The sequence below is a fragment of the Grus americana genome, chromosome 14, assembly GCF_028858705.1.
Source record: "Grus americana isolate bGruAme1 chromosome 14, bGruAme1.mat, whole genome shotgun sequence".
In the NCBI taxonomy this organism is placed as follows: Eukaryota; Metazoa; Chordata; class Aves; order Gruiformes; family Gruidae; genus Grus; species Grus americana.
This window is the reverse complement of record NC_072865.1, coordinates 8,733,613-8,755,864: the sequence shown is the minus strand read 5'-3', so window position 1 is coordinate 8,755,864 and position 22,252 is coordinate 8,733,613. Positions and strand designations below refer to the sequence as shown.

General features: G+C 42.4%; 1 protein-coding gene across 8 annotated transcripts in view; it reads right to left on the bottom strand.

The window, feature by feature from the left end:
• Positions 1-429: 429 nt before the first annotated feature.
• The window catches only part of SGCD (sarcoglycan delta), a 342,386-nt gene continuing 320,563 nt past the window's right edge, over positions 430-22,252 (bottom strand). For all 8 annotated transcript variants that reach the window (XM_054841867.1, XM_054841870.1, XM_054841873.1 and 5 more), the window contains 2 exons: positions 3,944-4,067; positions 430-2,302 (listed from right to left, as the gene is read on the bottom strand). In XM_054841867.1, the coding sequence (XP_054697842.1) occupies positions 2,129-2,302; positions 3,944-4,067 (298 nt within the window). In that variant the 3' untranslated portion in view covers positions 430-2,128. The remainder of the gene's footprint in view (positions 2,303-3,943; positions 4,068-22,252) is intronic.

The following is a 22,252-nucleotide window of genomic DNA, read 5'->3' as shown; positions in this document are numbered from 1 at the left end:
GTTCCCAAGACACCCTCCTGTCCCCCCACCCCCCGCCCCAAATAAACTAGTTTTAATAACAAGATAAATATGATGTGCTTCTCCTTGCTGAGTGCATTGACTTAAGGCATAGGCACAATTCCCCTCTTTGAACAGAGATGGTATAGTCCTGTGTCCCAATACAATTGTTATCCTGGGTGACCCTTTGCATTCAAACGTTGACTCAAGACATAATAATTACAGGAATCATTCATTAACAAATAGTTTGAGTTCATTAATTAATTGGAAAACATTACTGAAGTAAAAGGAGATCATTCAATCCTCTTTCATGAATAGATTTTATGGGAGTGTTGCTTTGTTAGGCAGTAACACATCTAATCTAAACTGCATAGAAATCTTTCCTTTGAGTCCAGCCAGTTTTGGATTAAGCCAGAATTGTTCATTTGAAAAAAAAAAAATAAAAAAAAATCAAACCCTGGTACTCTCCAGACCACAAGAAAATACGTGGAAATCTGTAAAAAAGGAATGGGCTAAATTATTTCTAAATATTTCTGACAGGTACATTTTTTCTTGAAGATCGCTTGAAGAATACCAGCTTTGCTTAGATATCACTAGGGATGGGCACAGATCTGTCATATTTGCAAATGAGGTAATATTTTCAAAAGCATCTCAGTGGCTTAGAAACCTTGCTGTCCTCGTGAGATTTACTGCGACTTGGACACTTTTGCAGTAATTAGTACATTTGTTTTTCAAGGATTTTTACATTCATGTGGATGCAATTATGGGTCAGAATTCAATGACCTGGGCTCTTCTCATTTTTTTTTTTCAAAACTCAAACTGTGGAAGTAATGTTACCAGATCAGATTTCACATTTTATCCTGCCTGTGACTCCTGGACTTAAATAAAGAAAAATGCACCCATGAAGAGATTCAACCACAGAGTTTTTGGGGCTCAAATTCTAGAGGAACCAGCACCCAAAGCCCTTGCTTTCCAGTAATTTGGCTTTGTCACAATCTTTATAAATGCTTAAAAAAGTCTGTTTCATTGTCAGCATCTCTGATATTTGCAGTGTCCACCAAATCTACGTGGCCTTGGACTGTATATCCTGAAAAGAAAGATGACAAAAATTCTGGCATAGCATTGACAATACACATCTAATTTGTATGGATTTCTCTGTATCTATGGGTAGAATGGGTAATTTTCTCCATTTCTATAGGTATTGATAGGTAATGTCCAAATCTGAAATCTTCACACCTGCACATGGTATCTTAAATCTTTTCAAAATTAAAGGCGCTAATGGAGAGTGATCCAGGACACCTGTTAACTAAGGAGGCTCAGGATTTTTCTATTTAGTCCAAGGATTTTTTTCCTTCCAAGAACTAAATGCAATGCCAGTTTTCTTAGCACAGAGATGACTTTAGGTTAGGGTTAGAGCTGATGCATCACATCTGAATAGCACAAAGCATCCTTGGCCATGCACAGGCAAATCTCAAACCCCTTCAGAAAAGTACATGATTATTCCAGCAAGATCTGGACTTTTATCCTGGCCAAGTGCAATCCATGTCTCCCAACAGGGAGCCATGCTTCAGGTGAAAATTGAAGAGTGTAATTTAACCTCAGATATCTTGGATCACTCTAGGTGATCAGTACAGCATATCTGGCTATTTTATTGTTTTGGGCTTTTTTTCATGCCACTGATTTAATGGTGCAAAAATAATCAGAGATGCTTTTCTTCCGTGGGTCTACATCAGTTCCAGGGTCTTGCCCAGCCAGCAATCCCATTGCTCTGAGAACATGATCAAAAACGAGGGGTGATCATTAGACTATATTAATACGGAAGGGTCCAGGGGAGCATCAAGTCCAATTCAGCAGATTGTAACAGTAAATTTTGGTGTGGGAAAGAGAAATACTACACAAATGTAACAGGGTCACCCTGGGATTCCTTGTACTGAAACATCATTTTACACAGAGGATATATATATATTTTATATATATATTTTTATATATATATTCACACACACGCGCGCGCACACACAAAAAAAGTCTTTGATAGGCTTTCTGTGTTCTAGTAAAAATAGTTGGCAGCTGCAATCTGTGAGACCAGAACTGGCTTTTGTGCTGCCTGCGATGCCCCACTGCAAATTGTCTCTCAAAGGCAGACGTTTGTATTTATCTGGCAGGTCGAGCTGGTGCCTGCCTGAGACAGAAATAACCTCCCATTGGGACACACACAGAGCTCGTAGATTTTTTGCCTGGACCCTGCAGATGAGGAAGATCCTTGAGGCAAGTTAGGTAGTTTGATTTTTGCAGAATTCAATGTTATCTGAAGTCGGAGGGGGAAGAGAGAGAGAGAGAGACAGAGAATTAGTGGAGAGATGTTGCTTCGGTCTTGTGTTTAAAGAAGCTTCCTTCGGACAACTCGGCTGCTACAAAAACTGGGTAGGCAAGTGTATTAAGATGGGAAAGTCTGATACAAATCTGGGTGAGCATATGATCCGCCTTTACCATGAGCCACCTAAGACCTCTGGTTTGTTTCTGCTAAAGTACCCACCGTGTTTTCTTGACTTGGAGCTTCCTGGGGCACCTCCGTGTTTGGGTACCCCACTGCTAGGTGGGGAGCATGCAACGACTCCTCCACCGGGACTTCTGGCACTGTGATCCCACTGCCAGTTATGCTTGCAGGCTCACAGCACTGACTTTTATGTATATTTTATGTGTACGTGTAACACTTTTATGTGTATTAAAAATAACTTAAATGCCACAGCGGACCTGAATTTCTCCTTGTAAAACAGAACATAAAAGTGAACACGTGGCAGCTGTTAGACACATGGCAGCTACAGGGGAGTGCTCTAACATCACCGAGAAGAGCACAGTAAGATAACCTGCACAGCAGAATATTACAGGGTGACTGACAGTATTTGCTCTTATCTTGCAATTACAGTAAGAGTCTCCAGTTTTAGTATCCAACCATCTGATCTCCCAAAAGAGAGATGCATTTTAAAAGCAACTTAGTGTTAAAAACATTAAGGCAACTGCTTGCAGTAGTGAAATGCCTTGGATTTCAGTTGTAGTATATTACGTATGGGGTTTGGGGTTTTTTGTATTTTTGAGAGGTTTTTTTGTTAACACCCGTGGTCTGGATTTGGAACGTCTTAAAATGCAAATGTTTGGAAATAACAGGAATTGCAATAAAATTCCCATTCTATTTATTACACCTGACACTAAGATAGGAAAATGTTAGCTTGCGTTGCAGCCCTGTTCCTGGGAGGTTTGTGTTCTATGGGAATCTCCTCCTGCCAAAGCTCTTGGTGGGCTCCACAGCGGGAGCTTCTCAGCCACATCCTTCGGTGTCTTCCATCATTGTGGCAGGAGGAGGGGATGAGAACCAGATGCCCATGTATTCTTGAGACACCAGAAGAGGCTTAACTCAACACCTATTTTACTTTTGTTCTGTGTTATCAGTTTTAGTTATTCTCTCTTCCCCTTTGGAAGTTTCCCCAGTGCAACAACCTGTGTCTCCTAATGTTCCCTTTATTTCCAAATGAAAACATCAGCTACAAAAGCTTTTCAGATCAAGACTGGTGAATTAAGGTCTTCTTACAGAAAAATGTATGATAAAAGATTTAATTATGTTGGCCAAGTAAATCTTATTTTAAAGTGACAAGGAAACAAAGAATTTAGGAACACTGTGTATTTTACAGCCACATAAATCTGCTTGAACAACAGATGCTATTACCCAAGCACTTTAAAAATAATGAATCAGCCTTTGCCACAGAGCGAGGCTCGTTTGCATATGATATGTTCAATCACTACTAGCAGAAACCGAGCTAGGAAGGCCTGCTGCACTAGTGCTTTCACACCAGTGTTTCAAACGGAGCAGCTCAGTGACTCAGAAGGCTACAAATCTGCAGGAGAACTGTGGCGTGGTTTGTTTTTGCTGCAGGGATTGACGTCCTTCGCTTACCTCTCCATCTTTGGATTCCAGCCTGAGCTCTGTCCTGCACGTGGCTTTCAAGCTGCCGGCCTCGGCGTTGATCTCGATGCCTTTTGGAGCCTCCATCACCAGCGCACGCGTAGGCGACTCCAGTCTGTAACAGAAAGGGGAGTTACAGAGCCCGGTGGGTTGAATATTCACGCTTAATCTCACGCTGTCGTCTTGCACAGCCTGACTGCCGGCTGCACAGCACCTTAGGACCTGTTCAGATCCACACCTGGTTTAGACAGTAGAAAGAATTCATGCACGGTGTGGAAAACACATCACAAATCCAATCTGCTAACATTTCACATCAATTTTTCTATGCTGTAAATGCTGGGACAAGATGCAAGGTCTAAGAGCTTCCCCGATCATCAACTTGCTCATATGCAAGACGTGAGGTTTGGAAGAGTTTAAGGGCATAAAGAAATAAATAGGGGGGAAAAAAAAAAAAGGTTGAAGGTCCCAAAATTCCTGGTCTCCACTCCTACGCTGACATCCCCCTGCTCACAGCCAGGTCCCCCTGTGCAGTGCTTCGACCCCTCATAACCATGGATACACCACGTAGGGAGCTGACAACCCCGTTATAGCACTGGCTAATACAGCCAGACCTTTTAGTTCAGGCAATTGGGGTTAATGGTGTACAACGCAGAAGTGCAAGGTTCAGTCTTCCCTCCTGATTATCCATTCATAGGTCTCGTATTATATTTGTCTCTTCTTTATAATACAGTGTCTTATTGCTTTCTGTGTCGAAAATGATAATAAAACCCAATTCTCCCTCTTTGGGAATATCCTCTTAGTTGGTTTTGTCACCGTTTATTTACTGTACCATCACAAAATCTAGACTACGATCTCCCCAGGTGCAGCAGGCAGGTGGACTGGAACAGAAACTCCTCTGCTTCGACTGCTTTGGGCAGGCAGCAGCAGCGATTGCACGGACAGAACCGAAGCACGCAGCCACCAAGCTTTTAGGATTTGCTTGTGTTGCTGCAGTGGCACTTCAGCTGTTTCCTCAGCTCTTCATATATAATCATTTGTGCAAGTAAGTGTATTCTTAAATGGACTCCTGCTGGTACTGAGACAACGTTATGGGAGACTGAGGGAATTCAGCTGTATTTATTGCAGCCAACAGTTCAATAAAGCAAAGGCACAGTTCCCTCTGTGTGGCACTTTTCAAGTTATGACTTTCCCTCTTGTTGGTGTCTTCATATTACTGCTTTTCGAACACCTTTCCCTCAAGACCCCAAACTCATCTGTAATTTCCTGGCTGACTCAACTAAATCTAAATTTCAGGGCGGAACCAAGGCATACACAGCCCAAGGAATGAGCATGCTCTCATGGTTAGCAGCCTCTGCACGGGCTTTCTGAGCTGCTTTTTCTTTGCTCTCTGCTGGGAAGCTACATCTTACATAAACCTTCTTCTGATTCCTCCACTGGTATCACCCTTCCTGTATGAGGAACCTAAGCTTAAGTCTGCTGCCACTCACTTTTTTTCTTCCTTTTTTTTTTTCCCCCCCTCCCCCTATTGAATTGCAGATTGCATGGAGGATAAAAAGCTCGCAAAGAATGATTCACATTAAATATTGCTACCTGGGATATGATTCCCTCTGACCTTCCAATTGCAATAACTGCCTTTCCAATATCTGTTAGAATTTCTGTATGGTAAAAATAGCCACAGCACACAGCCTTAGGGCCCTGGCACACGCGCTCTGGTGGCTTTCATTACAGTGGCTTAACACACTGTCTGCCCCACATTTTCCCTGGAGATTTCTGCCCAGGGACACAGTACATTCTCATCCTTGGTCAGGTAGCTCTCAACCTGGTGTCTACCCTGAAAAATGAAGGACGCCCTGCTTGTCCTAAGCCCCCAGGATTTGAGCTGCAGTGGTTGGGATGCAGGCACACATTCCCTCCTGCTGCCTCTGCTCCCAAGGCAGGATCCTCCAGAGGAGAAGCAGACAGCTGAGGCCAGTAACGTTTTAAGTCACTGTAGCTAAATTCACCAGAGGATGTGTCCAAACCCCAAGACAGCTGAGCTAATCTGAGGATAAAATAATTCCTAAGAACCATAGCCAGGTGACTCTTCAGCTCTCTGACATCTTAGTGACTTCAATTTCTTTGATGTCTTGGCTGTCTCAATATATTTGTTCATCTGTTAATCTTGTAGCTCTTCTGCCCACTGAGAAATAAATCTTGTAAGTGCAAAACAGCGTTCAGACACCACAGTGCAAATGCACTCATTTGCAGAAGCAGCAGCACTCAATTCCTGCCCTGTACAGGAGCAGAGAAGCAGCCGCCCAGTTCCACACCAGTGCTTTACTGGAGAGTGTGGAGAGCTGGGAAACTGGTGAATGTCTTCCCACGGTGCGGGGGCATCAAGAGAGGACCTTCTTGCATATCTTCCCCTGTGCCCACAGGTCCCCGTAACATCAAACCGAGTTAAATTCATGCTTTGAACAAGTTACCAAGTACCTGGCAGTCTATTAGATAACATTGTCCCAGAGGTTTATTCTGTTTTCATATCTAACAGAGTTGTTCTCCCTCCTCCACCCAAAGAAAACCTACAGGCAGGATAACAGCATCTTACAAACACTGATGAAACCCCATGGAATTTTAGACATATCCCGATCCCTCCAGAGCTTCTTGCCTCATGGAGGCACAAATGACGCTCTCGAGTGCCTCCCAACATTTCATGCAGTAACATGGGACAAGCACGCAACGCCGGGGCTTTGCTGCTGCTCTGTAAGCCACCGTGTTCCTTGCAGCACCACGTGTGTTTTTGAAAGTTACCTGAGCCGACCCCCACTCTGTCATCCTAAATCACTGGCTCAGACAGCTGCAATCTTGCTGACATGCTGAATTAACTAAAACCCATGCCTTTAATGTTAAAAATATAATTTTGAAGGGTTTTTTTTTTTTAGAACCTTAAAACTATGGAAATGAGTGCAAGTACTATAACAGCAAAGTGCAGCTCTTCCAATGACGAGAAACTTGGGCTCGCAGCCCACATGGGTTTGTACTTGTGCCGTGAGTTTGAGGTCTGACTCTTCTCTCTCTTACATGTTGGATATTGGTGTAACTCCATCTGTTTGCATAGGACTTTTGTCCCGATTTATGCTACTGTAAATGAGGACAGAAAGGTCTTAATAAAATTTTCCTTGGCATTTGAAGGGCATGTGATTGTAAGGGATTTAATTTGATTACTTTCTGATATCCTGAATGAATCCCTGAGACACCCATCTTTAAACCAGGAGCTGAAAAATCTATGCAAAGCCAGAGAAAGCAGTTGAGGAGTTTATGCTCTAGGGGGTTTGAGTAATGTTTACTGAATACTTTCATTTGAAGCAAGTGTTTAAGAGACACTCTGCTTTTTAAACCTAATTCTGTCTTCCAGAGCAGAACGAATTTGGAGACTAATAATGAAAGAAAATGATTTAGCGATGAACAGATAATTTGTTCAAAATCAACATTTGTTTTCCAGTGTGATACTCTGGAGCTTTCAGCAGGATTCACATCTCCCGGTTAGGTGTAAGCCCCTACTTACAGCAGTAGGCTGGAAACGTGGCTGCATGAATATAGATTGTTTCATTATTTGCTCCTGCTCTTGAACTTTCCATCCCAGCAATTGGCACATAAGCCCTTTTTATTGACTATGGGTGCTGCTTATTTTTGTTCCTGTATTTCCAGGACCAGATTCTGACCTCTCTCTCAGAGCTCTGCAAGGAGGGTAAATTCAGCGCTATCCACAGAGTCCCAGCATGCTGAATTCAGGACTGAGATAAGCTACTTCCTCTCACTGCCATAAAACTGCTCCTGTCCCACCTACAGTCTCCTAGTAGGTGGATGAAGAGACAGTCTCCTGTCTGGGTGACTACTCACAACATGGGAACCTCTCCTATGGATCCCAGGGTATCATGTAAGTCCAAAATTTTAAAAGAAAAGACACAAGGAACAAGATTTTCAGAACTATCAAAGTACCCAGGTTCTACTTACTACAATGGGTGTTAGGTACTTTTGAAAATCCCATCGAGCACCTAAATGCTGTAACAAATCTGACCCTTAATCTCAGTTGTTAGTTCTGCAACAGAGGTAACAGCACGTCCCAACTCCACAAGGAGGATGGAAAGATAAATATATTAGTGGTTGTGAAGCAGTTACATACTGTAATAACTGAGGCCAGGTAAGTACCACAGCCAAAGATAGATGGCTGGCAGATGGATAACTGATCTTTCTAAAGCTGAAATATTAAGCTGTTACCTTCATCAAAAATACTGTTAGTCCTGTTCCTCCCACTGAGCACACTCAGCCTGCATATCAATGTGCGACATGATGTACGCAGGGGAAGCCTTTCTCCAGCTCACCATGCTTAATGGACAGTGCTAAATGTGCCTCTTAAGCCCTTTTACTCAAACCTATCACCGAAGCATCTCACATTTTAGAGAGGTGATGGCACGCGTGCATCTCCCAGTGAACCCCTCTCCTGCTATTGCTGGAAATTCTGTGTTTCTGGGAATCAACAAGGGAGCAAAATTTTCAGTGCCATCCCTGCTTTGCTTTGAAAACTTCAGCAATAATTTAAAGGAGGTCAGCATGTGAGTTTGTATTGTGGTTCCAGTGAAAGTAATTCTCTTGGAAAGATCATTACTTACCCAGATTTCTAGTTTTCATTTCCTTTATCATAAACAGTCACATTAATCACTCCAGTAGCATGGATTATATTTCCTTCTTGTCCCTCTCCTCACCCCCTCCAAGATAATGCATCATTTTCCTTACTATTATGAACAGCTTTTTGAATCTGGGGAGAAGAGGATATTACGGACACCAAGGCAGTACCACCAGCAGCTAGGGGCTGCTGATGTACTTCAAATAAGGTGGACATAATTTCCTCAAAAAAAAATGAAGTTTAATGTGAACAGTTCAGGGAGAAAAATATTCGTCTGTGTCCAGCATTGATGCAAACAGGACTTGCAATTTGTGGCTGATACCAAAGGCTGCAGCACAGTAGAGGGATGATCCTCAACATGTGAAAGGAGTTTATGTGAGCTGGGGACTTATTGCTGCCACTTTTTAATTTTTCATTACTTTTTTTCTTTTTTTTTTTTTTTTTTAAAGGAATGGCCCCAAGCTTCAGAATTTCTTGTCCCCAGCAGGGGATTTTTCTGTATGGGGCACACACTTTGCTTGCAGTGTGGAAATGGAAGGAGAAGTTTACTCTCGGGAGGTGAGGAGCATATGATGCAGCAGTGTGCTAACACGAGTTAATTTAATTTTGCTTAGAAACCTCTGGACTGAGAATAGAGCATGTATTACTGCAGCTGTAGCCCATTATTTCTAATGACTCTAATTATTTCTTATGGTATCCATCTGACCAGCTATAAGATTTCACATTGAGCATAAAATTAGCCAATGTTACCACTGTGCCTGCTTACATCTCATACAATTGGTAAATTATGCTAGCAAGCAAACCTAGAGCTCCATCAATTTGCTGGTAATGAACCAGTATCTCAGGTTGAAATTTGTTTTCAGTTTTAACTCTTTTACTTCAATGAAATCAATGGGATTACCCATTCGCAGTGACTTATACTTCTGACCCCATTATTTGTGTGTTATCTTATATACATCTATTCATAGAAGAAAACAGAATACTTTTCTCCCTATTAACTGGAAGTTAATTAGCTTTTACTGAATTGCAAAGAAACCATGCTTAGTTTCTATTTCTAGAATGCTTTTAAACCTTTTTTTTTTTTTTCATTTGTCTTTCTTTTGCTCGTATTGGAACAGAAAAACTTTGGGAGGAGGAACAAGGGGTTGGGTCTGGACTCACCTGGTGAAACCCTCAACTGATCATAAGTTCAAGCAAAGTATTGTCATCTCCCAAAGAGCAAAAGGCTCTGCCCTGAGCTCTACCCTTCGCCATTAGATTTCCTTCCTACTGGAAGGTACTGCCATTTCATCAGAATGAAATAAACTGAAATATGGCAAAACCAGCAAGGCTAATACAAAAGAGGAAAGAGCAAAAAAGAGAGCTGGCCTTGCTATGTCAGTGAGAGGATAAAATCAAAAGGAGAAATGCACAATCTTTTTCCAAGATACCATGATTTTGACAAAATATGATGTACATGGCACAGTACAAAAGCAGCAAGTACCCTGAGAACTTACAGAAGAGATCATCACTAATAAGAAGATATGTATCCCTGTTATTTATTGCCTAGCTTTGACATAAATCTTGTTTTCAATTACATTTTAATGAAGCACACCAATTACTGTTTGAATGGGGACATCTGATTACAGTCTCAATCAACAGAAATAAATCTTGCTTATGGAATGTTTCCAGGGTATTTTCTTTAGGAACATTAATTACAGAAGTAAACAAGGATATATTATTATCATGTCATCCAATTGTAAATCCTGCCTATCGCTGTAAATACTGTTTAGTTTGAGAGCGGGTATCATCATACAGTTTCCAGTGTTTATGCTGCAAATCTAGTAAGTGACAATTCCAGCGCAGCCATACTCTGAAACAGTGGTCCAAAGCCTCATGTAATTCCTAATATGATCTAGCGGACAATGAATGAAAATTCTTTCAGCTGTCATCCACAAACCACGATTAATTCCTAAGGAAAATCCAGTTAAATCTGTCAGAGACCTGAGCAGAGGTCTAATGATGCTTTATTGGAAATTACAGTTTTCTAATTGAGGCAGAGATCAGTCTGGTTCAAATGGCAAGAGGTGCAACAACTTTGCTTCTCTGTATTTGGGCAACACAGATGCTAAAGAGATTTTGTACAAAGCTGAGTCAAGAGAAAAAGGAATTGAGAAAATTCTATGAATTACCCTTGTGCTTAATAAGCACAAGCTTATAAAGTTCATAAGCTTTAAATATTTCCTTGGATAGGGAACCTAGCGAACACGCTACATGAATAGTCCTGCTTGGACTCTGCAAGTGCTGCAGTCCCTGATGGATGAACGAACGGGTGAGAGTGCGAGTCGGTGGGTACCTGTGTGCTTGCTCCATCCTCCCCTCCCGGTGCGCTGCATCTGCCAAGTCCTGACCGCTTCTCCCTGCTTCAGCTCTGCTAATTCAATCTCAAGCTAATGCCTTGAATCTTGTTTTACACCTTTCCTTTTCTCTCTCTCTCTTTTTTTTTTTTTTTAAGTAGAACTTTTGCAGCTGCAATACACAAAGTGGTGCTTCATCACAAGAAGTGTAATAAATCTGCTGCTGGTTTTGCTAACTTCAGCTTAGCGCCAAATGAACCAGTTTATGTATTTTTCACCCAGATGGAGCTACAGGTACTGTGTTTAGTGAACTTCCCCTAAACAGAGTCCATGCTAAAACAATAGTCTCCTGACCATATAATGGAAATATCTTAATATCTCTTCAGAGACTACAACTCCAGGAGGAGGGCTAATTGGGTAACAGGAGCAGTCTGATGCCATTATGAAGCAGGGAAAAGACAGCGTTGGGAAGATGCTCAGCTAATATTCAAAGAACATTTGGGTGGGTCTAGACAAATGAGGAACTGGAGGAGTTTGAATGTATGGTACCGGCTTGCAGCACTAAGCAGGGGAGAACTAGCTTTCATTTTCCTCTGAAAAAACCATCATTCCTCAGCAAGAGGAAAAGTTTGAGCATGCAGTTCCTCCTGCCACGGTGCAAACCCCCTGTTGTAGTCTTCCAGTACACTTTACACTTGCTGAAGCTTATTCAGAGCACCAAAAAGGAGTAAAACTAGAAAAACATGGCTGAATCAAAACACAATTGTAAATTCTCTGTGATTGCCTACCATGCTACAGCATGGGAATTGCTGAAGGAGATGTAATTATGCAAAGTTGTCCTAAATGTTTTAGGGTTTGTGGGGGTTTTTTTGTTACTTTTGAAGTAATCTCTGGAATGGTTTACAAGAAGCCAAATATAGTATTTAGAAGACAAAAGCAGAGATCAAACAGGAGATATCAAATTAATCTAGGGAGAAAAATATACTGTTTAATACTATTGAGATCTAGTTTCATTATGAACTGGAGAAGTGGTGAAGGGTAGAGATCATCAAAGAAAAAAGTATGAGATTAATGTTTAATGAAGTGGAGGTATGGCTGAGAAAATTAAAATCATCTGGATAATTAAAAAATTCTGTTGCTTATAAATCAAGGAAGGAAATTATCATAGAAATTGGGAGACAGTTGAAAATGATGTGTGGTAAATACAGATGTGGTTTAAGAAGATGATGTGTTTAAGTGGCCAGGGAAGGGATTCAGGGATGCAAAAATGAATTATTCCTATTTTAAGTGTAGAGATGACTGCAACTTCACTCTCCTCATCCGGTGAGTTGTGAGCAGATTGGTTTTGCTCCGAATCCCTACTGTGCCTGACAGACCCAAGCGGAGAGCTGTCTGCAGGATTACCTCCGTCCTGCCGTGCCCAATCTTTCAGCCTTAATTGATAAGCTGGAACATCCAGAGTCATTAGTGTGCCATGTGGTAGGAAACCTCCATGTAACATGGCCTGGCTATGGCCAGAAGATGCTGAGTGCCTGGGGGCCACATCCTGAGCGGGCGCGGTGCCACTGTGCACCTCTTGGCAGAGGTGTTATCAGCTGAGAGCATGGACGTGATTAATAAACCCACAGCAACTGTAGGTGGGACTGAGAAGATTCAGCCCGTAGCGTATAGCCGTGTATGTTAACATAACCTCTGCCAGGAACCAGCCACACAAGGCACTATGAAATACAGGCGCAGAGAGTCAGCTCTGGCTGGAGGAAAATCAAAGGACAGATGTCCCCTACCCTGGCGCAATCAGAAGTGGGACAGTAAATGACATTATCACAGAGCTCTAAGCCACAGCACTACTACTGATGCCACTAGCTGGAACTTAAGAGCCCATAATTATTTTTATTACAAAAAACTCGCCACCAAACGTCTCTCGTCACAAGTTATGTAGTCTGGGTCAAAACTGGTCAAGTAATGGTCTGGAAATTCCTTTGTGGCTGCGTGTGCTACCCAGAGCGCTTGGAGCTGCAGCATGGCCGTGCCTCTGCTCCCGCTGACTGCAGCTCCTCTGCATTCCCAGCGGGGCAAAGTAACTGACTTGGTAGTTAGATATGTCCCATCTACTACCTAAACCACCTTTTTTTTTTTTTTTTCTTGTCTGATATACCTTGTTACATAACTTATTGCAATAAAATCAAACAGATCGAAACGAAGTGAAATCCTCTGCCTGTTGGGTGCATTAATGAGCGCGCTCATTTCACACATGGAGAAAAATAATTACTTTTTATGTTACCGTAATTGCGTAAACCACAAATGCATTTTTCAGAAACAAAGGTTGGTGTAAGTTTCTAATTACAGGTTGAAAGCTTCTAATTAAAAGGCATAAATTGGAAGAAACCCTTTCAACCAGAATTACAGAAGAGGCTGCTAAGATTGGGTATTATCTTGATGTACTGTCACCAAGCCAGGGAGGAGGAGGAGAAATGGAAACAAAGCGTTGCAGCTCCTCATCGGGGCCGCTGACATCGCTTTCTATCTAACATCTAACGAAGTGCTGCCATCAGGAACACGGAGGAGATGAACACATCACAAAGTAGGTTTGTGGGGCCACCAAATTTCATAGCAACCCTGAGCCACTGGAGCAGGGAGGGGGACAGCTATATCACAGCCTGGAGGTAACAGCTGAGGCTTAAACGGGCTTTTCTTCCTCAAGTTTATGCTGGCTTCTGGATGGCAGCAGGACGAAAGCCACCTGAGTTGGCCTAAAATTACAAAACCCAATAGAAAGACGGTACTTGAGTCAGCTAAAACTTGCTAGATTAACTGATATTTGTTAACGGAGACATTATACAGTGCTCTACTCTGGGTGATGTTCACGTGCAGTACAGTCAGGGGTGACCCCTGGGCCCATTCTCCACTGCCTTCATGGCTTGCTTTTCTGCTCTACTTTGGAAGAAGACTGCACCATACAAAATTTTTATCTTATTCTTCTGTTCTTCAGGGTGTTAAATAATCCTGCTGAGCAGACCAGCATGTCATCACTGACAGAGAAATCACTTTCTTGTGATAACCCAGCATACTCAAATGAGAGGATTACTGGCAGGGGTGCAGTGCTATGCAAATATTGCAGTCATTATCATCAGTAGTTTGCACACAGTCTTCTACATCAGAACTGCTTTATGAAGAGATGAAATGTTGATCTAGATTTCCATTTTTAAATTCTTTTTGAAGTGTATCTGTCATGGGATTTTTACCTGCCATTTGGTCAGACATAAAGGAAAAGGATCAGGTAGATTAAAATCTCACGTGGATAGCGCACAGGTTCAGCCTACAGTGCTTTCTGCAGTGATGATTTACTTCTTCTCTTCTCCGATGATTTATTCTATTCCTTCTAAAAAGATTTGACTTAATAGTAAATCACTTACAATGAGAAATATAGAGATAACAAAAGTAAAAAGGATTTGAAATGGTAGAATATAAAACCTGCTGGAAAAAAAAAAAAGTGTGTCTATGCATTGTATACTTGGTGATGATATCCTTTGGAAACATGTATGCACTTGCCTAAGTGGATTTGAAGAGCTTATTTAGCATGACAAATTGGCTACAACCTGATGGCTATTTCTGAAAACCCATTTATAGACCTTCAGACAGTCATACTCCTGTGACATAGCCATTCATTGTACAGTCAATTTATAATGATTCCACCAAATTAAATCTTTATTAACAAACTTATTGACTCTGGCTTTGACTTTTTGTCCCCCCTTTTAATTAACTGCAGTAATGAGACAAGCAACATCCAATATAACTGACCAAACATTTTGTTTAAAACCTGCAGTTTATTTCAAACAACTTCACAGAAAATGAAGGCTGAATTGCTATTTGCTAAATGTCAATTTTCACACTCTGTTGAACCTTTTCTGAAGCTTGTCAACCACAAATCTGTAGTCATTTTCCCCCCTCTGATCAGAGCTATCTATATAGAGCATATAACAGGTTTTCAGTTACTTTTCATTTTTATGCAGAAGAGGTACCATTTGCTGTCCGCAGTATACTTCACAAAGTGGTAAATACTCATAAATTGTAAATATAAAGGGATGCATATGGCAAAGTTGTGGCCTCTCACACAGTCACAATTTACACTAGCGATGCAGTTGTATGTCTGCATGCGTAAGGCCACCGGAATGAACAAAACTCCTCCAATCCATCCCATTATTATGCAACAATACTGTACCATCCTCTTTCCAAATGTGCTGGTGCACATCTCCCTGCTCAGGGCTAGGGAGATGCTTCACCATCACAGCCTTGCTCCCTGATTAGAGGCTCAATTCCTATTTCCAGCTGCAATTCCCTGCCCTGCCCTGCTGCCTGGCAGACACAAAGCAGCTTCACTTAATCACAAGTGCACACACTTCCTCGTACAAGCAACTATGACCATGCACAGAGATACAAGACTTGGATCCAGTGACAAGAATTACCATTTACATGGTCAAAACCACTGACAATCGCTAAATTTAACTAACTTTCCCTGCATTTATTACTATTTGCTAAAGCTGAGGTAGCAAGAGAGATCACAAAAGATGCTGTCTAGGTCAGGATACTGCCACTGAACAGGGCGGTAACCAGTGCCGAGTCTGATTTCTGGCATAAACCAGCCTGGAAGTCAGTTGCTCATTCCTGCATCAAACCTAGCTGAACTGAAACCTGCCTTCTAGCAAGACAGCCAATTTTCAATAAGCATCCACTGGTGTAAGATTCCTCTACATCCCCCTGTTATAGCATTGCTTCGTAACCTATTTTGACAATTTGGAAAATTTTCCTGTATATAACTTACAATATGCGATAGAGAATACAAATAAGTGAAAAATGAACGCATCTTCCCTAGAGAAACACCAAGACAAAGCCAAGGAACGGGCAAAACCACTGAGGGCCCCAGTGCTCCTCTGTGTGACCAGTTGCCACTTTGGCACCGAGGAGTTTGGCAGGGCAATGTGAGGGATGGGGATTATTTGAAGAAGTTAGTCTCAAAGCTCTTTGATTGCCTAGAACTGAAAATCTTTAAGCTATGTGAGATTTCCAACTAATTTCTTGCTTTCAAATATGCAAAGGAAAATAGGTTGGGAAATGGTGCAGAGAAGAAAATAAAGGGATTGTGTGGGTGGGTGGAGGGAGGAATGGAGCAGAGAGAGAAAGAGATCGGGGGGGAAAAAAAAAAAAAAAGAAAACCAACCTGCTGAAAAAGAGAGTATAGAGATGTCTCCAGAGGGACTACTTTAATTCTGGGAATAGGATGTTTCGCAAATTCTTAGCATCAATTTATCTTCAGCTAAAAATGAAACTGTTTTCTGTTTATCTTTTGCACATAATCACTCCTGAGTAAAACATACACTTTAAGGTAAGGTTTGGTAATCTTTCAAGAGATAAGCTAGATGATATTTTTCTTAACTACAAGAGAGGCTGAGCCTGGTCGTGGCAATTCACTGTGTGCTGGAAGATGATCGTATTGGCGTGAACTCACCTCCACACAGGGCAGCTACATCCCTGTCCTGCTCCACCTGGAACTGGTGGGAACTGGGAGCTATGAAGCACTGCTGCCCACAGGTGCTTGTCTCAAGAAGCTGTGATCCCTGCTCTTGGCTCTGCTTATGCTATTTGATATATGCTGCTGTGCTATCACTGGTAACCACGTTGTAGGTTGTTGATCTTGTTTGTTTTAAGGTACAGAAATCTGTTCTCCGGCTCCTTGGGTCAACCACAGCAAAATGAGAAAATGTTCAGCATTTCTTGACTTCCATGAGGTTCTTTCCATCTTTCCTTGGGCAAGTCTGCGTTTTGACTGTAATAACCTCCTTTCTATGACTTTTTAGAAGATAACAAAGAGACAATTACAGCTGCTAATGGAAAAGGTCAAATGGAGGTGAAATGAAATGGATTAAAAAAAAAAGAACTGATGTCAGAAAAGCCTCCGTACCACTCAGTGGCATAACCACTTCCTAGAACAGGTTTTTAGCTGGGAATTTCATTTCATTTTACTCTATTTTATTTTGATTTTAAAAAGAGAGGTAGGTAGGTAGGAGGACTGGCTTTGTGGTTGAAGCACTGGAATTCAATTTCCAGCCCTGTGATGAACTGCCTTTGAGACCATGAGCGAGTGCATTCAGCGGTCCCAGGGCTTATTGCAGTGTAGGAGCGGTGGGGATGGCTCAGCACAGCCCAGGAGGAGTAATTCTCCAAAACACAGCAAAGTGATACAGGCAACTCTTCGCCGCTGGTTTCTCTTAGTATCCAAGCCAACTCATCTGAAAACGTGCTTATAGCAGACTGCCACCCCTGCTGCAGAGCATGGCCCTGAGCCATTACCTCCACAAGGAACTTCACCAGATGGTCTCATGCGGTGGGAATGCCCCCAGGTACACAGAGGTAACCCCACTGACTTCCCAAGTACTGCCTTTAAAAGAAGTCAATGGAGTTACCTTGGAAACATAACATGGGAAGGGAGATTGGACCTTAAAAGCAACCTTAATTTTTCCTTTGCCGGGGCAAACAAAATAATAATAATGAAGAAACATTGCAAGAGAAAAAAATAATTGTGGTTATTTTACTGCCTTCGAAACCAACAACAATCAAAGCTGTAAGGTGTAATTTTTCTCCTGGAATTCCTTGCTTTTTCTGAATTCCCTGCACCCTCATGGTATCTCTCAGCAGTGACATTAACACTATGTATTGATTGTCTGCTTGGTAGGCAGCAGGACGGAAAATAAAACAGGTAAGAACTTAAACTCTGTTTGGGTTCCTCCAGTGCATGTGGAATACGGACAATTTTCTGTGGGTGGCTACTGCTGAAACCTTCCTGATGAAAATTACTACCATGGTCTTCATCTGCATCAGTAACCAATGCCACCACCAAGCCAGGCAGGACAGAAGTTAGGGTATGTTTCTTCCCTTCTCTTTAAAACGCTGGTGTGTTTCTTTTCTTTCAAGCAAAAGTATGTGAGATGCCTCGATATTTCCCTAGCACGGGGAACACCGAGATTAAGCATTCCTTGTAACAGCCCCATGTCCCAGCAACCAGGAGTGGTTAATTCCAGTTCTGGAATAGTGAATCCAGTCCTCACTTTCTGACCCCAAGGAAATGAGGACATTTGTGTCATGTTCACGCACCACGCTGAGGAGCCATGTCCAACACTGGACCTTCCAGTCCAAATCAGTACCACTACCCACTTGCTAACGTTACCCAGTGCACTGCTGGGATAAAACACTGGAATGAGTCAACCAAAAAGTTTGCTTGTTTTGACACTGAATATCAAGCCTGCCATAGAGAGCTCAGAGAAATCTATATATCTGTGTCACAGAAATACAGCAGACAATTTCCTTCAGCAAAATTTCCTTAGTAGGGAGGAGGCACTCAAGGCTGGTTACCTCCTGTCCCCCCTTTCCAAGACAGATAAGGAATGTTCTCAACATTAATGACTCACAGATTTTCCCAATGTTTCCTTTCATTTTTCATCCTCGGACTTCAAAGTTGCCCAGATATCAAAAAACAACTTTTCAAGGTGGATCCAAACATTTACCAAGACTTGGTTGCGATTTAGGAAGGTGAAGAACCAACAACCCCAAGCCCATGGCCATACATCAACATGTCACGGAAGTGTTCAATACTGTGAGCCCAAAGCTGCAACATGGGAACTTCGGTGGTTTTTGAGCTGCCGTGCTAAAACACATTCTCATGTCCATGCAACATCCCAGCATCCCGGTTTGTTGTGGCAGTGAATATTTGTTTTTCAAAGCAATTTAGAAGTACTGGAGAGGCAATCGCCGGAGAGTCAACCTGGGTTTTCTCCTGCCTCAGCCCTCGCATTGCTGTATATGACCAGAAAGGTCATTTCAGCGTGCCGTGCCTGGTCTCCTTGTGTCTCTTCTTGTTTGCTCAGGACACAGTTAGGTGCAAGGACTACCTCTTTCATTATCTACACAGCATTATGCACAGTAAGAACTGGTTACATCTACAGCATTTAGGAACTAATCCCATGTAGGAAAATATTAGCCAAACGTGCTGTGGTTACCCACACTGAATTAGCTGTGAATTGGAAAGGAAAATATTTAAAATAACAGGACCATTAGAAAAGACTGGAGATTTGTAAAGATGTTTACATGCCTGCTGGCCTGTTTTTAAAATTCTGGTGTTGCATCTTCCCGTGCCCACTGCATGTGAAGGAGGTAACTGTATCTTATCTTCACACACTATCTGCTGCTGGATCTTCTGGTCTAAATGGTTTTCATTCTTACATAACATAGCACATTAACGCTCAAGGGAAGGAACCTATTTCATCCCTGGACTCAATAAAACACAGACAATGGGATCATGAGTCCCACTACACAGGTCTCTCAATCAAACATGGCGCTGGTGTAAACAGGAGGGGAGAGGGATACAGCTGCCTCTTACAAAACTTGGAAATTGCCAAAGAATGACTTTTCTGTCCGTCAGCTATTATTAAGTTCACTGCAGTTCTTCCTTCCATCTTACTCCAATGATTCCCACAGTCCTCTTTTTTCCTGTGTACTCCTATAGAGCAAGTCACCAGGTATAAACAACATTTGCTGTTACCCTAAAAATGAACATTTGCAATTTTTAGTTTATAGGTGATGACAGTAACGGAGTACCCAGGGCAAAACCACTGAAACCACACAACCCCCCAAGCCAGTATAAACATACTCCGCCACTTCAAAAGAGTTCAAACAACTCCATCCCAGCAGCATTCGTGGCGGACGAGGTAGGACCTGCTTTCCTGCAGCCTGCAGAGAGCCGAGCTCCTCCGTCGGGAACGCCTGCCCAGGGCTGCAGAGCACAGCCGGGTCTAGCAGGGCACAACTCAGGCAGCGGGGATGCGGAGGCAAATCTGGGGGGCAGGTTTTATCCAGCGATGCTGACTACGCTCCTAGTATGCTTCTACAGATAACTGTATATGGAGTATCTTTATATCCTCTAAAGGATATCTTTTATAAAGCAGTCACATCCTGACAGTCATGCGGCTTTAACTTTACTGCGCTAGTTAGAGGTATAATGTGGGGAGAGCTTAAAGAGATATAGCTGGACAGGCCTGTTTTAATTGTTCCCACTAGACCTGTGCTCTGTGACCTTGGACGTCTACAGAGCCATAAATACGAGCTTTGATTGCTGTTCCCATAGTGACTGGCAGGAAGAACACACTGGAGGGTGGACTAGGACTGCTTCAAGCAAGCAAGCAGCAACTGGAAATGATTAAGTTCAGAAGCTCTGGGGACACTAATGTCACTGCAGGCCAACCAACCTGGAAGATAAACATTGCTGGGCCCTGTAAAAATGATTTTTCTATTTGCTTTCCACTGAGAGAGTGAAGTAGGCTACACTATAGGCACTGGGCTTGGCAAATGAGACCGTGAGCTCTTCTGAGGCAAATTTACCAGTCCTTTCTGCTGCTGGAGATGTCAAAGCTACTAGTGGGGCCTGTCACATTTGTGCTGTGTACCCTTAACTGCTGAGGAACGGGAACACCAGCCCTTGAGCTCAGTTAGACCTGCAGAGCCGGCACAGCGGATGCACGGAGAACACGTGGAGCAATGCACAACGTGGGAGGTTAAACCATCCCACGCAAAGTTCCCAGGTACCTGGGCTGTCCCAGTTCAGTGCCAACGCCAGCACAGTTATTTCTATAGTGCTCTGCATTGTGCGCTGAGGACCGTCACAGGGTTTGGTGTGGAAACGGGAGACCTTTGGCATCCCACTCCAAAAGGGTAAGGACCTGGTGGATGCAGTCAGGGAGAGGAATGCAGCTCGTCCTGCCACTGTGGCATCCAGCTCTCGTTGTGAATACAGAAATAGTATTCAAATAGCTCTAAACTCTCCTATTTCGACATAAAAAAAATGGTAGGCTTTCAGGAAAAAAGTAGAGACACATGCTAGTGGCCTGAGTATATATAAAAGCAGCTCAGGAATATTTTTATTAGCAGAGTGCACAGCAGGAAAAGCTGAGCTGTGCTAATGGCAAAGCTGCCACAGTATTTCTGAGTGACTTGCTCAATAGCACGGCGTGGTGTGCTCGCTGGCTGCCCATCCACACGCAGCTTCATTAACTCCCTGGTGATCAGGGCCTTACACATCACAGAAGAATGGAATTTACACATGGTCAAATCTAGATTGCCCATAGATCACTCAAAGTTATAACCCTGAAAAACACAACAGCCTCACCGTCTCCATGAGTATGTTAAGATTTGAAATGGAAAACAGCTGTCCTACCATCCGGGATAAAGCAGTAATTATTCAGATGGAAAGTAACACTGAATCTACCTATGCGCTTTGTACACGACCCAAAGTCTCCAAATCACATTGACCAACTCTTCAGACTTTGGTATTGTGGTAACTGTAATGTCAGAAGAAAACAGATAAGCCAATAGAAGAAGTAGTACAAGGCATCGCTTCTCCCTTACTACATATAGCACTTTTACATATATGCATAGGTGTGTTAAAAAACCATGGCAATTCTGACATGTTTTGAAGTCAAGATTACATGGTCTTTTACGAGAAGTTTAGTGCACCCCACAGGGACACACCGCACTACTCTCATGCAATAACTGATCATCCCAGTCTCTTCTCTATGCCTCTAGCCTTTCACTGAAAGTAGATCCCGTCATTTTTCAAGTAGTTGAGCCAGATTTGCAAAGTCTGCAGATTCTTGTAGTGGCCACAAACTTAAAGCATCAGCTATTTCTAAGTTCGGTTCCTCTTTTTTTTTTTAAACCACATACAAAATGCCAGAATTGTCCAACATTCTTCTTTTAAATGACCAGCTCGTGACCCCCTGATATTCATATAGTATGGACCATCATACACTGAAAAATCAAGTATTATAAAAAATGAGTCTCTCAAATTAGGTGTTCAAATGTCTTAAGTTACTTTTGGAAATATTGGCTAATAATAATTATCACCTGCTCTGCTTCACTGTTAATCTCTCAGAAAGTGCACTTCTTGACCTGCAGAAAATGACCGTTTTAAGAAGAATTTTGCATTTTTCTGACTGCAGCAAACCATATGGAGGGTGGCTGACGGGTCCTGATGGATAACACATATACTAGCAGCTTCCCAGAATATTTATGCCTGAAAAGAAGGAAGCTCTGCAAAAGTGGCCTGGATAGCTCCATAAATCAATGCCAGACTGTTAATTCCTGACACCTACTAAATATTAAGGGATGGCCAGTTTTAAGGATTGGTCCTACAAAACTCTTGTAATCATTGTTTCAAGAGCCGCACTTTCCACTCGGGGAGCAAGAGAACCATTATAC